General features: G+C 36.3%; 1 protein-coding gene across 1 annotated transcript; it reads right to left on the bottom strand.

The window, feature by feature from the left end:
- Window positions 1-351: 351 nt before the first annotated feature.
- On the bottom strand, window positions 352-2142 carry LOC145639019 (protein BRASSINAZOLE-RESISTANT 1-like). The gene is made up of 2 exons (XM_081690117.1): window positions 1713-2142; window positions 352-1592 (listed from the first exon to the last, which is right to left on the bottom strand). The coding sequence occupies exons 1-2, from the start codon at window positions 1965-1967 to the stop codon at window positions 903-905; spliced, it is 945 nt and encodes a 314-aa protein (XP_081546243.1). The 5' UTR covers window positions 1968-2142; the 3' UTR covers window positions 352-902.
- Between the last annotated feature and the right edge of the window lie 14242 nt (window positions 2143-16384).

Genomic DNA, 16384 nt, shown 5'->3' with positions numbered 1-16384 from the left:
CTGAATTCATCAGCACCCCAGCTGAAAACCTGGCATATGCACCAACTATTAGAAGAAGATGTCTACAAAGTCTCTTAATGGAGTCAAGTAGCTCCGATCCTGAAAAGCCTCGTCGCCATGGTTGTCGAGTTGGACGAAATCAGAAAAGCAAAGATGGTACAATCAATGTTCTGTAAAAAATGCTTTTAACTACATAATCAAAATAATAGGTGCTACTAGACAATAGCACTAATGAACTCTATCATGTACGGAGTACTGTATAATATCACATATGATTCAATATGAAATATGATCTCTTGAAAATAAAATTAGCATAAATTATCAGTGAATTCAATTGTGCAAAAACAGGCATAAAAAATGACTTCCTACTGAAGCATTGAAATTAAAAAGAAAGAGTTTGATTTTGATTCTAATCAAATGCCATAACATAGATTTCTTATCTTGAAACATTGAGTCTACAATAACAAGTAATCCACTTCACGAATGCCTCATAAATACTCAACAAGAATCAACCTAGGCATGAGTCTCCAAGTCGAGGTAATCCTCCTCGAAATCGAAAGAAAACTAAACCATCTTATCTACATGTAATGCTTGTGATAAAACCCCAAGCAACTCAATATATTCTAGTTTCACAGTAAACAAATCAGGCAGAAGAAAAAAAGAAAAAAATATGGACCTAAGTATCCATGAAAATTAACACCCTTATGAGCATTAACTCTTAAACTAAAAAAATTAACATCCATCATCTAAAGCAAACTTCTGGTAGCAAATTAAACTTAAGGGCATTTTGCAATCACAATCCAATCCGAATTCGAGCTACTTTCGTTTCATTTCAGACACTTCAAATACGGAGCTTAGAACATTGTTTGATTGTACTTGATCGAATTCGAGCGACTTTCTTTTCAGTTCCTAGAAGTGCCACTTCCAAGGGTGAGTTCAAGGTCATCCATTCCAACATCATGAATCCTCTCCCCCTCCCAAGGGGTAACCTGCATACTTTCGGGTTCAGGAGCTCTAGCTCTATCCTCCATTGCATCATTCAGTGACATTTTCTGAACCATTGGCCGAACCAAATTAAATGTGGGTGATGTTGGAATTGGAGGTCTTGAAAACCTCTGGAAGCTAATCCATTGACCCGAATCAATCGTTGAGCAGTCAGATTCATCACATTCCGGTATCGTTGGCGGGGTAAAGTTTCGCCGCCTATTGGGACTCGACGGAGCAGAAGCTGCAAACAAGGGATAATTAAAAGACGCCATAGACTCCTTAGCAATCGCCTCGAAGTTAAACACCGGCTGTTTCGGAGCAGTTTTCGACGTCGGCGATGACAACAACGGTGTCACAGGAGCACTATTTGATATCCGAAGAGGCGGCAGACTCGACGGAATCGAATTACAAAGGAACGAAAATGGGTGAGATTGTACATTGATCTCATTTCTACTCGGACTTTGAGGAGCAGAGGATGAAGGACTGGGTTGATACGAATGAATTGGACTCTGAAATGCTGATGATAACGGACTGGGTATTTGCGATGAACAAGCACTAAAATTGTTAAAACTCGCCACTATCTCTGGCGGCGGCGGCTTCATCCCCTGAAACACACCCAACACAAATTGTCAAATTTCATCCCATATTTCGTGCCAAAAACACGGAAAAAAAGCAGATCTGATAAAAAGATGGTCTAAACAGTAAAATTATTACTCCGTAATTACCTTGCGATAAGTGGTGCCATCGGGTTCGACAATCCAACCAGCTTCAGCACAAAGAGCTTTGAGAACTTCATTATTATCGCAATGCTTTGGAAGATTGTAATTACCTTGAGCTCTTAACCCAGAAAATATTTTAGCAGCAATAGCTCTTCTCCTTCTCTCTCTCCTCCGATTATTCTCTCGTTCTCTCCACGACGGTTTCCTCCTCGCCGCCGCCGCTGCTCCGCCCACTCCACCACCAACGCCCTCCGTCGCCATCTCTCTCACTTTCTCTCACTAATGTTAAGTTTTAAGTTAGAGAGAGAAAGTAGAGAGAGAAAGTAGCACCACGAGGTTTGCGCTGCTACTGCTGCTACTGCTTAAGCTTCGTTGGATGTGTGCAAGATTCTCTCTTCTTCTACTTTCTCACTCCTCTTATTTCTCTCAATGTCTGTTTTCTCTATGTTTGCTTTATTGAGGTGCACTTTAAGGAGGGGATTGGGTGGGATAGGGTGCATGGTAGTGGAGATGGGGAAGAGTGGGGTTTGACCGTTGATTTGGAGATCAAGGGTTGTGAGAGGAGAGAGAAAGGGGTGATATTCTGAAAGTGAAGGAGGTAGTAGAGTAGAGGAGAAGGTGCCACGTGGAGGTACAAATAATTGTCTGGTAATTGTCTTTAAGCGGGGGAGGAGTAGGGTCGTAGGTTGCTGCTGCTACTCTATTTTTTTATACGGAGGACACTGTTGACCTCGCGCATTCTCATGTCTTGGGACCTTCAACTACGAAGTATATATATATATATATATATATTTTTTTTTTGTTAAATAATTATTCCTTCATCCATAAGAGCATTGCCATTGATGAGGAAAATTTTCCTCATGAGCAAAAATGTTGAGCAAAAATGATGAATTTGGTACTACTACAATGAGGAAAAAAAAAATATGCTCATGAGGAAGTCCAAAAATGCTCATAGGATGAGGAAATTTGATGATGAATAGTGTGTAGTGGGCCCCACAAAAATTAATAATCGCAGCTTTTTTTTTTGCTGAGCCCACCCCCAAAACGACGCGTTTTGGGAAGCTGAAAGAACAAGCTTCCATCAAAACGCGTCGTTTTGATGGTTGCTCAGAAAAAAAAATAATAAATGCAGCTGCTGACAGGGCGCGTCAGCAGCGCCAATGAAACGCTGACACGCGTCCTGTCAGCCTGAACCAGCCAATCAGAAAATTCCTATCGTTTTAAAACGGTCACATATCTAAACGGCTATTTTCGTTTAAATATAATTAAAAAAAAAAAAATTCACCAACGGTAATAAAATTTTTTTCCCTACAAATAGACATCCATTTTGACATATTTTGACAAACTTTTAAAAAGCACAAATTTTTTCTTTTGCTAATTTTCTCCCAAATCTACTTACATCTAAATATTATTTTCTAATATAAATTTGAGAAAGGCTATAATTAAAAAAAAAAAAAAATCCCCCTCTAATATTTATAATTTTGTTTCGTTGTTTTAATTATAATTTCGGAGCAATTTTGTTGTCAAGTAATTATTATTGTTGTTTATTTAAAAACAAAATTTTAATTTCTATTGTTAAGTTAATAAAGGGTTATTTTTTTGTGTTCCTAAGTAATTTTTTTTTTTAATTAGTCTAATATTTAATTAATACGTTATCGTTTATTTAATTTTTTATTTTATTCCGGAGGTTTTTTTTTTTTAAATAAAGTAATTATTATTGTTGTTATTTTAACATACAATCTAATGGATCCCAACAACCCTAATTACTATCATCTTTCTCAACATTTTTCTGATTTAGGAGAAGATTTCATCACTAATCCCAATTTTCAACTATTCCTAGGAAGATTAGGCAACCCGTCTTTGCAAAATTCTGATCACCAACAAACACCTCCACAAATTCCTAATCAAAACAGTTATTATGAACAACAAACTCCTCCCATTACTGTAGGGAGCAACTCTGAGTATGATGAGAGCCAAGAAGAAGCTGTTCCGGAGACACCTCAATACCCTCCACCACCTCCTAGAATACCGACCAACCAACCACTAGCTAAAGCAAGTCGCATTTGGTCAGTTTCTGAAGATGAAGCTCTAATTGGGTTATACCTGAAAATAAGTGGAGACGCGCTTGTTGGTACGAACCAAAAAGCATCTCACCTTTGGCGAAAAGTATGTGACGCTTATAATGCAGCTCAAGCAGAGAAGCCGCATATACTACCGCCAAGACCTTTGAAGAGTTTAGAGACACATTGGCGAAGAATGGCAGCTGATTTGCTTCAGTGGACTAGTTGCTATGAGGAAGCGGGTAAACTTCCAGAAAGTGGAAGTGGTTACAACGAAGCTGATCGAATTAAAAATGCATCAAAGTTGTTTTATATCTCCACTAATCCACAACATAATTTTGCTTTTCCCCACGCAGTGGAAATGGTTAATCAAGACCCGAAGTGGAGGACAAAGCATAGATGGGGTCTTTCGAAAGAGGAAAGAAAGGCTTGTGGTGCTGATGACGAAGAAAATAGTAGTGGAAGTGGGAAGAGGTCTATGGCTGAGGGTGAGAGTGACGTTCGAACTGATGGATTTTCGTCGGGAGGTCTACGACGACCTGATGGTGTTAAAAAAACGAAATCTCAGCGTAAGGGCAAAGCAGTGGCTTCCGAGAGTGCATTTCTGAGTATCGGTGAACAGATGAGGGCATGTACTGAGGTTAGAGAACGAGAAGCAAATCTACGACAACAAAGGTTGGAACTTGATAGGGAAAAGGAAAAGAGGAAGCAAAAACAAGTTGAATTAGCAGAGAAGAAGATGAATTTTGATATGCTGCAATTGTATTTGAGTAAGACAACACCACTCACTGCTGCTGAAGAGGCGCTCAAGGAAGAGTTAATTGAACTAGTTTACGGGCGAAGACTCGTGTAGGTTTTTAAGTATTGTGATTATATATTTGTAATGAGCTAAGTATGTACTGAAGTTTATTTGTTTTAAGCAATGACTAGTCGTAATCAGTTGTTTGTTTTGGGTTGCATTGAAAAGTCACTTGTCTCATTTATGTCAATCCCCTTTTAATGTATTTTCAGTAGTCATTGAAAAGTAAACAAGTCTCATTGAATTGTCACTCGTGTCTTTTTGGATTGATAGTAGTCATGTGAACTTTGTGTCATTGAATTGTCACTCGTGTCAGTAATTGAATTGTCGCTCTAGTTTATGACCACACATTGAGTCCATGGTTTATAAATACCACTGAAACAATCACCCACAAACACACCAAAATATAATAAACCCTCCAAAAATTCTTTCTTATCCCACATACAAAATGTTTTCCATTAACTCAACATCAAGCTCATCTGATTCTGATCAATATGCGGAATTTGATCAATTAGTTGATGACTTTTTCACTACTCAGCTACCAACTATGTTGCTTAACCAAACACAACCCCAACCCATAACCGAAATTGATCGTGTTCCAGAGCCTAGAGGCGATACAGATAAGAGAGATAGGGAAAAGGGGCATGTACAGTTGTTTAATGATTATTTTGCAAGTAACTCAGTATACAACGAAAAACAGTTTCGCCGTAGATTTCGAATGCAACGACCTTTGTTTTGTAGGATTATGAACAAGGTCGTTGAAGGAGATCAATTCTTCCAACAACGTAGGAATGCAGCTGGCAGACTTGGGTTATCTCCGTTACAGAAATGCACCGCAGCAATTAGGATGTTGGCATATGGGACCGCCCCGGATGCCGTGGATGAATACTTACGCATTGGTAACACTACCGCTCGGAATGCATTGCAACACTTTTGCCAAGGGGTTATCACCCATTTTGAAGCTGATTACCTTAGAAGTCCCACGGACGAAGATTTAAGGAGAGTCTTGTATCAAAATGAAATGCGTGGCTTTCCCGATATGATAGGTAGCATTGATTGCATGCATTGGGAGTGGAAGAATTGTCCTATGGCATGGAAAGCGCAATACGCAAGCCGAATTAAAATGCTACCCTTATTCTGGAAGCCGTGGCAGATCAAGATTTATGGATTTGGCATGCCTTCTTTGGAATCCCTAGAGCTTGTAATGATCTTAATGTCCTCTATCGGTCTCCGGTGTTTGATGATGTTTTTCATGGCCGGGCACCTCCAATTAATTTTTCTGTGAACGGCCATGAATACAACTTGGGCTATTATTTAGCAGACGACATTTACCCTACATGGCCTACTTTCATTCAAGGTATAACTCTACCTCAACTTCAGAAGGATAAATTATTTGCTGATAAACAAGCCGCTGCTCGGAAGGACGTTGAACGAGCGTTTGGGGTACTACAGGCCAGGTTTGCCATACTACGACAACCGGCACTTGCCTTTAACGAAGACATTTTGTGCGATATTATGAAAGCTTGTATCATTATGCATAACATGATTGTCGAAGATGAACGACACAACTATACTCGGGCCGAAGTTTTGAGAAAGAACTACGAACAAGATCGGCCACAACACAACAGTGCAACAACAAGTGTCACGGTGAACAACAACGAGCCTTTTGAATTCAATGTTGGCCGACCGCCTAACGTTGATTTTGACACGTATGTTCAGAGAACAATGACCTTACGTGATAGAGACACTCATGTTTCTTTAAAGGCGGATTTAGTGGAACACATTTGGCAAAAATATGGTTCTACTAATGAGTAAAAAAATCAAATATCGTATAATGTTCGAATTCAGTAAGCGTAATTTTAATAATGTAAGGTTATTAAATATTAAAGTTTGTAGAATAGTTTATAATAATTGTACGACAATATATTAATTTAGTATGTAGAATAGTTAACGATTGTACGTTATTTTTCGTTCTATTATTATTATCCAAAAAAATTCGGTTTTATTACTACGGAAATTTTTTTTCAGGTTTTATTTTTATGCACGTTAAATTAGAAATTTATATTTTAAATTCATTAAAATAATTTGATTACTAAACCTAAATCGTAATATTTACACTTAATTATACAAAAATCAACAAATATATGGTGATGTGTAAGAGAGAGAAATGTAAGTGGAGTATTGGAATAAGTAGGAGAGAGAAAGGTGAGGAATTTTTTTTTTTATCATTGATGGGGTAAAATTTCCTCACCAATTTTCCTCATGAAATAAAGGAGAGAGAAAGTGGGTAAAGAGAGAATGAGGAAAATATTTTTTCCTCATTGTTGTGCATGCTCTAATGAAGAGTAATTGTAACAATTTTTTTTTTTTACATTTGTTTTATGGTACTCCACTAGTTTAAGTTCCATGCAATGCAAGGGTTTTTTGCTTGTAAACGTCGTGCATATCTCCTTTTTCCTCCTTTCTCTCACCAAAACCCTAGCCTTCATTGTTGAATTTTGAAGGGGCTTCCATCGATTTTAATCGGTGGAAAGCCCCAATCTCTTATTGTTTTTTTTTAGGTTTATAATAATGTTTCCTCCTTTTGGGAGAAACTTTTCTCCCTCGAAAGAAAGGGTTTCCGATCTCCTTCGAAAAACAAGGTTTATCTCCTCTTTTCGAGGGAGAAATTTCTTAGTTTTGAATTCATGGTAGCAGATCTAATGGATTGTCGTGAAATTATTTCGTTGGTGAAAAAGTTATCAAGTTATCGAATACGAACAGATCAATCAAAAGAAAAACATCCTCACGATTACAAAGGATCGTTAGATTGTCTCTCCAACAAGGCTGTAATTTTCAGCGATATAAGCGGGAGATGCTCCGCAGTGCAAGATGTACTCGACGATCGAAGTTTTTATGAAGGAAAATTCTATTTGATTCAATATCTTATGTATCTGTTAACGTAAAATCTCTATTGTAGATGTCGTATGACTTTTAATTAATGAAATATTTTTGCTATTCAAAAAAACAAAATTGATAAAGGTTATAGAAAGATAATTTTTAGCACTCTATTGTTTGTGAAATGTTGATTTTATTCCTCTTTTTTTTTTCAAACTGCTTATCTCATATTTCCTTTTTCATTCATGCATGTCATTTATGGTTATAATTATATGCGTAGATGACATCAATTGTTATTGGCTAAGATTGTAAGGAAGTAGATCTTATTTCCTTGATCAAGTGTTCGAAACCCATCAAAAGCTTTTTAATAATTGTTGGAATGATTTGGTAATGACGTATCATTAATTGATGATGTGGCACAATGCTATGAGAGTGGAATGACGTGGCACATAAACGATTTTAGGAACGCTTTTTAATATATAACTAGTGTGTAGCCCAGGCGTTGCACTGGGTTACTAACTTTTAAATATATATATTTAATGACATAATGTTGGTAAAAAAAAGACTTAACATTGTCTTAATTTTGTTGAATATATTCGTTTTATTAATTTTTCTCTACGTTATGTGTTTACTTAAGCATATATTAATTTATGTGTGATAAATGACACGAGTTACTATTGGCTAAGATAGTAAGAATGTGATCTCATATACATGAGGTCACATGTTCGAATCTCGTGGGATGTTTTTTTTCTCATTAATGATATGAAATCATTGCTACAATGCTTGAATAGTGATGTGGCACAATATTAGTGTAGATCTACGTGGAACATAAACGTTTTTAGGAATGCTTTTTAATATAGAAGTATAGATATAGAAGTATAGATATAGAAGTATAGATAGATATCTTAATAATCCAGTGACACGTGTCCCCTCGGTTAGTGCTGAAAGAGTCAATTAGGACATAACATGTGGTTTCCCCTTGGTCAGTGCTGACATAGTCAGTTAGGACATAACATGTGGTATCAGTCAACATCAAGGCAAATTGTCCTTCAAACCCAGTTCCCAAGGCGCCGTAAAAACGGCGCGATCCTACTTAGGTAAAAAAAAAAAAAAAAAACAAAACAAAACAAAACATAAGAGGCACACACTCCTTACAGGGAATATTTCAACACTCAACTTTGAGATTCACTGTGATTATGCATTTAAGCATGGTGGTGTCCAAAAGGAAGGAGTTTATAGATAAAAGAATCGCTAACAATTTTTAGGAGCTTGAAGTCGTTCACGGGTGTGAAAGTTACACCCCATTCACGATCATGGAGATCGCTAACTCTATAGTGGTCCGAAACCATGAATGGATATCCGGGGATAATGGTACGAAGCTGTAGACACCCAAATGTGTCTCCCCAAAATCAAACCCAGTGATGAATACCTTTCACGTCATTTGATTATTGAACAGAGCGAAAGTGTGAAAAGTCTAGTGATGAGGATGTTTTTATTAAAATATCTTTTCTTTCTGTTTTTGAAAAATTTCTTTTCTTACCCTATTTTTGAAAAACGTGCATTCCAATTTAGTTTGGTCCATGATATGGGTCTAATAATGGTGTATTTGGATGGGGCTTGAAAATACCTTTCCAACGATATATTATAAGCCCAATTCCGATGAATAATGAGGAAGTTATGGCTAAAATACTAAACTGGGCCCAAACCGGATTTTACCTACGACCCAATGATCATGTGGAGGGTCCAAAGGTCTAATCCTATTCCTAAAATAATTAGGAGTAATTAGAAACTTCTATAAGTTTCTAAAATATCTTAATTATCCTTTTTGAAAAGATAAGATTAAAAAATTTGAGTTAAAAAAAAACTTTCATTTTTTAAAACTTTCCTTTTCTTAAATCCTAATTCTATTCGAATTTAAAGATGTTCAAAAAATATCAGATTTTATTTTCTTGCCTCATAATATTTATCCAAATTTTATATGGTTGGATAGATCTTGAAATTATCTTTCCAATGATATATTATAATATTAATTCTGAGATATAACGAAAAAGATATGAATGAGATACAAAACTCTATCCTAAATTGATACCGTCCTACTATTTCGGTCATATCTTTTTATATACATAATATTTTAATCTGATTATAATTGGATTGGAAAGTAGACTTCAAGAGCTTTCCAACGACATATTATATGCCTTATTTCGACTTCTGGATCAAAAGATATGATAAAATCAAAATCCGAAAAAACTGTTGTCCATTGAGTTTTATTTCGATTCGAATTCGGATTCTCTTCTTATTCTTCGACCCTCTTTTTTCTCTATAAATAGAGGTCATATTTCCCCTTTTTCAATCATCAATTCTCACCAATTCTCACCAACTCTCATCAAGAATTTCTTAATTCTCTCTCCCTCTTTTCTAAGCCTAGCTTTTTACAAACACAATTCCTCATACATTAGCACTAGACACACCTAACCAAGTTCGAAGTTGCCTTCGCCCTAAACGTGAAAGTTTTGATATTTCTGAGGGTTTGGTCCCAAATCTCTCTTTCATTTATTTAATTTAATAGTTTGATTTTATTATTTCTCTTGAAGTTACCAACGTGTGTATTTTGTTATTAGAATGAGATACGAGGCATCCAAGTAAGTGCTTTAATTGATTTTATTGATATTTTGATATAGAAATCTGTCTAGGTTGTTATTATGATTCCTAGCGTCATGTTAGGGTATTTTGATCTTCCTAGTATCATGTCTAGGGTAACTTTAATATCAAGTATGATTAAAAGTATGATGCCTTTTATGTTCTTCCTAATATTTATGATTGTTAGTATCATGTTAGGGTTAAAGCTTTGATTTTATTGTTTAGTGACATGCTAGGGTTTGTTATTAATCTTGTTAGTATCACGCCTAGGATCTTATTATTATTATGCTTTAACATGATTATTATTATTATTTTTATATAATTGTTATAATTATAATTTTGATTATTATTTATGATGATTATTATTATGTTGCTTGATATTTATTGTTATTGCTTGATCACACCTTTTATGCATGTTTAAAGGGAATTGATACTTGTAATCACGCTTATATAAGATAATTAATAATCTTGTTTAGGGATAATATGATTATAATTCAAGTGATCGCCAATAATAGATTTATTTGTGCATTAATATTCAACCAACATAGATAAACAGTTTTAGGGTAAACCTAATGATTGCATGTTAGTCAGAAAGCGCACATGAATACGTTCAGAATAAAGTAGATGCCTATTATTAGGGCATGTTCAATCTCTTTTAGGTTGGATTTGTATCTTCATCCCCGAACTACCAGTCATGGTTCCATCCAGACCTATTGGAGTTGACGATCTCCTGGATCGTTAAGGGGTGTAATCTTCACCTTGTGAACGGTTTACAAGTTCCTAAAACTTGTTGGCGACTCTTTTGCTCTATCTTCCTTCCCTTTGGACGCCACTGTACTTTAGTGTATGATCACAGTGGGGTTCAAGCTAGGGGTAATGCTTGAAATATTCCCTACAGTTTTTGGCGACTCCACTAGGGAGGATTTCTATTTTAATTCCTGAAATTTATTTCGGCAATGATTTAGAATGAGTGGATGAGACTCGAAAAGTTCTAAGTATTTCATGTGCGTAATTTTGATTAACATTGTTGTCATATGCATAAAAAAAGATCTCATTGGAAAGACCATCCGTAATGAGCTAAAACATAAAATTTTTACACGTAGGAAATTTGAGGAATATCTTTCACAACTAGGATCGAAATAATGCTGCGCGAAACTGGAAAATTTTATCGAGCACAGAAAGCTGCTGAGGCATGTAGGAACTAGCGTCGGCGAACAAATACTAGCGCCAACTTTTTGACGTTAGGGCCAGGCGACAGCTTCTGTCGCTAGGCGCTAAAGCCAAAAAGTGGCGCTAGACTCTGGTTGCTGGCACCAAGTTCTTCCAATACCGAGCCAGAAATATGCGTTCTAATTTCGACCAATTTTTAGCACTGTTTGCTTGATCCTACTTCCTGATTGAGTTTTTCTCATTTTTCTGAAACCCTTATGTGTTCTACATATGGGCATAACCCTCTGGGAATTCATGCTCCATCTACCTGATTGAACGCTCTTTGCAACAAAGGGTACATCAAAGAATGTTGAATTCACCAAACCATGGAAGCGAGTTTTTAACTCGCGGTGTCCCATCCACTCGCGCCAACCCTTCACGGTTAGGCTTCCGCGCGGTGCATCTGGATAATTAACCATGGACCCTATTTGACTAACCCATATCCCGAACTTTAGAGAACTAGAGCCATTGTTAGGTTGCAAATTCATTGCATCATATCGTGACTACTTGACTACTTGTGCATCTCTTACTTGTGCATACTTATTATGTGACTAAACTAACCGTTTGATTTGACTTGTGTTTGTAAATAAGTCTTAATAAACTAATTAATGACTAAAAGGCTTTGCTTAATTAATTAATTAATTTGAGCTAATAAATATGTCTAAAATCGAGTCATAATTCTTTGGAGTCAACCCGGATTTTATTCCCGTATACTTGTTTTGGTTATAGCCGGAGTTGTAGGAAGAACTACAAGTCGTACAATCTATGGATCGGTAGCCCCGAGTTTTAGCTTTAATTTGGCATTGATTTCATCCAAATCAGAGTCACAGATCAAAAGTTATGACTAAAATACCACAGTCTGTCCAGTTTAATGCATATACGCGAGGTCTTAACTTAGTCTTTGCTTGAGTCTAGTCACATAGTCTAGCCACATGGTCATGACACGAGTCTTAACATGTCACCTACACTCACTAGTCTTAGCACACACTTTGTACATACTCTTTTCACACCATGACCATGTCTTAGGTTCATGCATGAGTCGGTTTTTTCCGTCATTTGAGTTGGGGGTACATTCCATTCCTAATTCTACATATCCCTCCATCTACATCATCTTTCTTCACTTCCTCCATCCATTGCATGTTGAATAGAGTTTGAGTTAAATAATTAACAATGAATATCCCCAAATTCCTTTTCCACAGTACTTGGTCGAGGAGAAAAGGGCGATTAATTAAGGACAACCTCTTTATTCAAGTCTTACTTTTTGATAAACCGATTCGTCAAAAGAGGAAAGCTAAAAAGATAATGGCAACTCAAGAGGAATTTAATGAACTTAGGAGTCAATTGACTGACGTGACCGAGGCGTTAAAGGCTTTAACCCTCAAAATCAATGACCCTATGAAGCAACAACAGATGGACCTCATGCAAGAAAGTTTGAGCAAGTTGTCTAGTGACTACAAGTTTCAAGGCATTAGCTCACAAGGGGTCTCGGTGGACAAAGATCTTCTTCCGACGAAATTCAATGCCAACGGCATCCCAAAATTCAAGGCAACTGACAACCCTTATTTTCATCTAAGAGCTTTTGAAACAATAATAAGTATTAAGGGTATTGATAAGAAAGTGTTTCCCTCTATATTTTCTCTATCTCTTGAAACTGTTTGCCAACAATGGTTCTTCTCCCTTGATAAAGAGAGAACCTCTACTTGAGAGTCAATAGTGAACGCTTTCATTGATAGGTACAAGTGCAATATTCAAGTTGAAACCGATTATAGACAACTTGAGATGCTAAGACAAAAAGAGAATGAATGCTTTACTTCTTTCTTTAATAAATGGAGGGAAACTTCCGCTAAGATGATTGAAGTGCCCACTAAAAAAGAATATGTGAGGATGTTTATCAAGAATCTCCAAGAGAAGTATTCAAAGCATTTAAAATATCAACACAATCTGAATACTTTCAAGGCCGTTTATGACATCGGAATTGGAATTGAAATCGAAGATGACCTCGTAAAGCAAAAAGCTACTAACAATAGTAACCACGGTGGCTGGAAAGCAAAGAAGAACGATAATCCTTCTTCTTCCAAAAACGCCCACTCTAGTAATAATGTTAGTACCTTTGACCATAATGGTGTCTTAGCCATGGACAATCAAGGATATAAAAAGAAACCCAGGAGAGAACTCACATCCATTGGAATGACCTACGATGCTGCTTTCGACCGTCTCTACGATCGAGGATTAATCAAACCTATTGGCCCTACCGAGGATCCAACGCCAGAAAATTGATCTTCGAGATGGAATCCCAACTCCTATTGCAAGTACCATCGAGGAAACGGTCATACCACTAATGAATGCTACAGGTTTCAAAATCTCATTCAAGATCTCATAGAAGCAAACAAGATCCCATTGCCTCTAGCTAGCGAGAAGACTGGGTGATGATGAAGCAAACAACACAAGACAAGAGGCGAGCTTCAACGACAAGATTTCATGACCTCTTCTTTTTCTTTTTTATTTACCCTTTCTCCAATAAGTCTAGCATAGGCACCTTTTTATTCCCCTTAGATTAATTTTGTAGATTCTTTCTTTTTCCTTTAATAAAATGAGCATTTATTTTCTTGCATATGATCATATCATTACATTACATTAAAAAATAAAAAATAAAAAAATCCATGTCAAACTAAGCACAAGGTATACCAATGATTTTAGGCACCCCTTGTAGCCACATCATATTACATTTCACCCTTCAAATATACGATCCTTTCTTGATACACAACTTTGAGCCTCGTTTAATGATAGACCTGTCTTTCTTCAACCCACATCTACCTAACTTTGGGATGGGATGGTGTGCAACTTATGCAATTTTCAATTTCATAAAAAGCTTGAGTGACTTCAAAAGATTAAAATAGCAAAAAATAAGTAAAAAAAAAATATATAAATATAAGTGTACAAAAGGGCAAGTGTTCCAATGTCTTTGATATGAAAATATATTTGATATGAACACGTCTAAGATTGCGTCTCTTATCGAGTGCTCGGTATCGTGCCTGAGAAACATGAATGCCAAGTGAGTGATAGACCGCATGATCGAGATTGCACACACTTATAAAAATAAAATAATAAAGAAAAAGAGATATGAGAGCTAAAAAAGAGTTAATAGCCTCAAGCATAAAAGCATAAAGATTTAAAAGCAAAGTTTCACACCTTGGGGGCTTATCGAGGGTCTTGAGCTTTTATCCCCTTCTTTTATAACCTTTAGCCTAACCACGTTACAACCCTTTAAAAGACCTTTTTAAGGTATACATACACTTGTGCGAGGTTTGGCTAGAGCTACGTTCGGCCTGATTCCTAACGGATATGTAGGCAACCTCACATCGAGGTGCGACCGTAATAAAAATGCATTCACATTCACACACTCACACCATGATCATATCAAGGGACCTCCTATGCTCATCTCTATCTACTTAGAGCTAAACTTGGGGGCTTGATCCCTACATCATTAGCTTACCTAACCTAAGAGTCACCATCATTTGACTCTTCTTGAAATAATATCTTTTTCCACAATCTTAGCCCTTGCGGCCTAACTTTAGAATCACTTTCACACACCGCACAGATACATGACCAAATATACTTTACCTTAGGAACCCTTTGTCATAAGCTTTGGAAGACATTGATTTTGCAGCATAAATAGCGTGTTCAAATCTGTAAATAAAGAGAAGTGGGGATGTCTTGGCATTTTTTTAAGCCCCCAATTTGAGGCAAAGAGAGAAATAATTATACTATTTTCGAGTATTTTAGTTGCCAAATGGGAGGGATCATCCCGACTTACCTCCTAAAAAAGAAATGAACAAAAAATACGGATTTGTATAAAAAAGGATGGGGAATCCAACTTTCCTATAGAAAAATAAAGAAAGAGAATTAGACATGTTTTCAAAAAGCAAGGATTATTGACTAAATATTTTTAATCATCGTGATGACTTGGCAGTGAGGTATACGTCTGATAGCGATAATGATCATTTTTTCATGTAGCGAACATGTTCAATCAATATTCCTCGCTTAGAGAAGATGGACATATCCCACGTAGGTGGACATTTTAGTTGCTCATGACAAGTGAAAAGACCAATTTTCAAGAGTTGTAAAAGACATCTTAAGTTGACGTCGAGGCTGTTGACATATCAAATCAATTTAATGTATTAACTCTTTTTCTTTCTAGGCAATGTATATAGAACCTGAATTACCTTGGTAATAAATATCCCTATTATTAAAAGAAAATAAGACGATTGTTGTTTTTTTTTTTTGAGTTATAGTCATCTTATTTTTCTTTAGCAAAGGATATGGAAAACATCGAATTTAGTTTGATTCAATTGCTTTACTAACATGATGTAATCTAGCCAATGGCTATTAAATTATCCAAATCATTTGAAATTTTTTTTATATGATCTTGTAATCATAACTCAACACTTCATGCATTTTATATATGGGCATGACTACTTAATAGTAGGTTCATATGTGCAAAGGCCTAAGATTGGCCATATTTTCATGGAATGATGATTTTGGTATATGGTTATGGTCTACCTCAAGGAGGGCCTTTCCAAGGTTGTAACGTGGCCAGGCTTGGGGTTATGAACAATGGGCAAGCTCAAGTATACTCTCAAAATCCATTACTTTTTGTGCTTCTAAAATTTAAACCTTCTGCTTTTTGTGGCAACTTCCTACATTAGGTGCCTTTTCCTTGTCAACTCTCTTTTGTTTTTTTTTTTCTTTTTTTTTCGACAAGTTTTGTTTTGGGTTTAGAACAATTTCTTTCTTTCTTTTGCATTGGATATTTCCTTTTGGGTTTAGACTAACTTTGTGTCCCCCTCTTATGTTTCGTTCACCCAATTTCCTATTTGTATCTTTGCACCATTCGCATCCCAAGGTATGGAATAATGTAGGTTGAATAACTAAGGCTCAATTGACGAGGCTCAAAAGGGTTGCCAAAAAGATGGATTTTCTCTAAGGTTAAGAACATGGGATTATATTGATGGAAATTCAAGGGTATGGGATTATGTTGGTGAAATCATCATATCCTTTCTTTGTGGGCCTAAGATGGGCCTCTTTTCGTTTGATAA

The sequence above is a fragment of the Chenopodium album genome, chromosome 7 (genome assembly GCF_948465745.1).
Source record: "Chenopodium album chromosome 7, dcCheAlbu1.1, whole genome shotgun sequence".
Lineage (NCBI taxonomy): Eukaryota > Viridiplantae > Streptophyta > Magnoliopsida > Caryophyllales > Amaranthaceae > Chenopodium > Chenopodium album.
This window is presented reverse-complemented; position numbering and strand designations above follow the sequence as displayed.

Bases quoted from the DNA above. Each gene is read 5' to 3' on its own strand.
- LOC145639019 (XM_081690117.1), bottom strand. From the start codon at position 1,967: ATGGCGACGGAGGGCGTTGGTGGTGGAGTGGGCGGAGCAGCGGCGGCG. The intron at 1,593-1,712 runs GTAATTACGGAG...GGTGTGTTTCAG, and splicing joins ATGGCACCACTTATCGCAAG to GGGATGAAGCCGCCGCCGCC.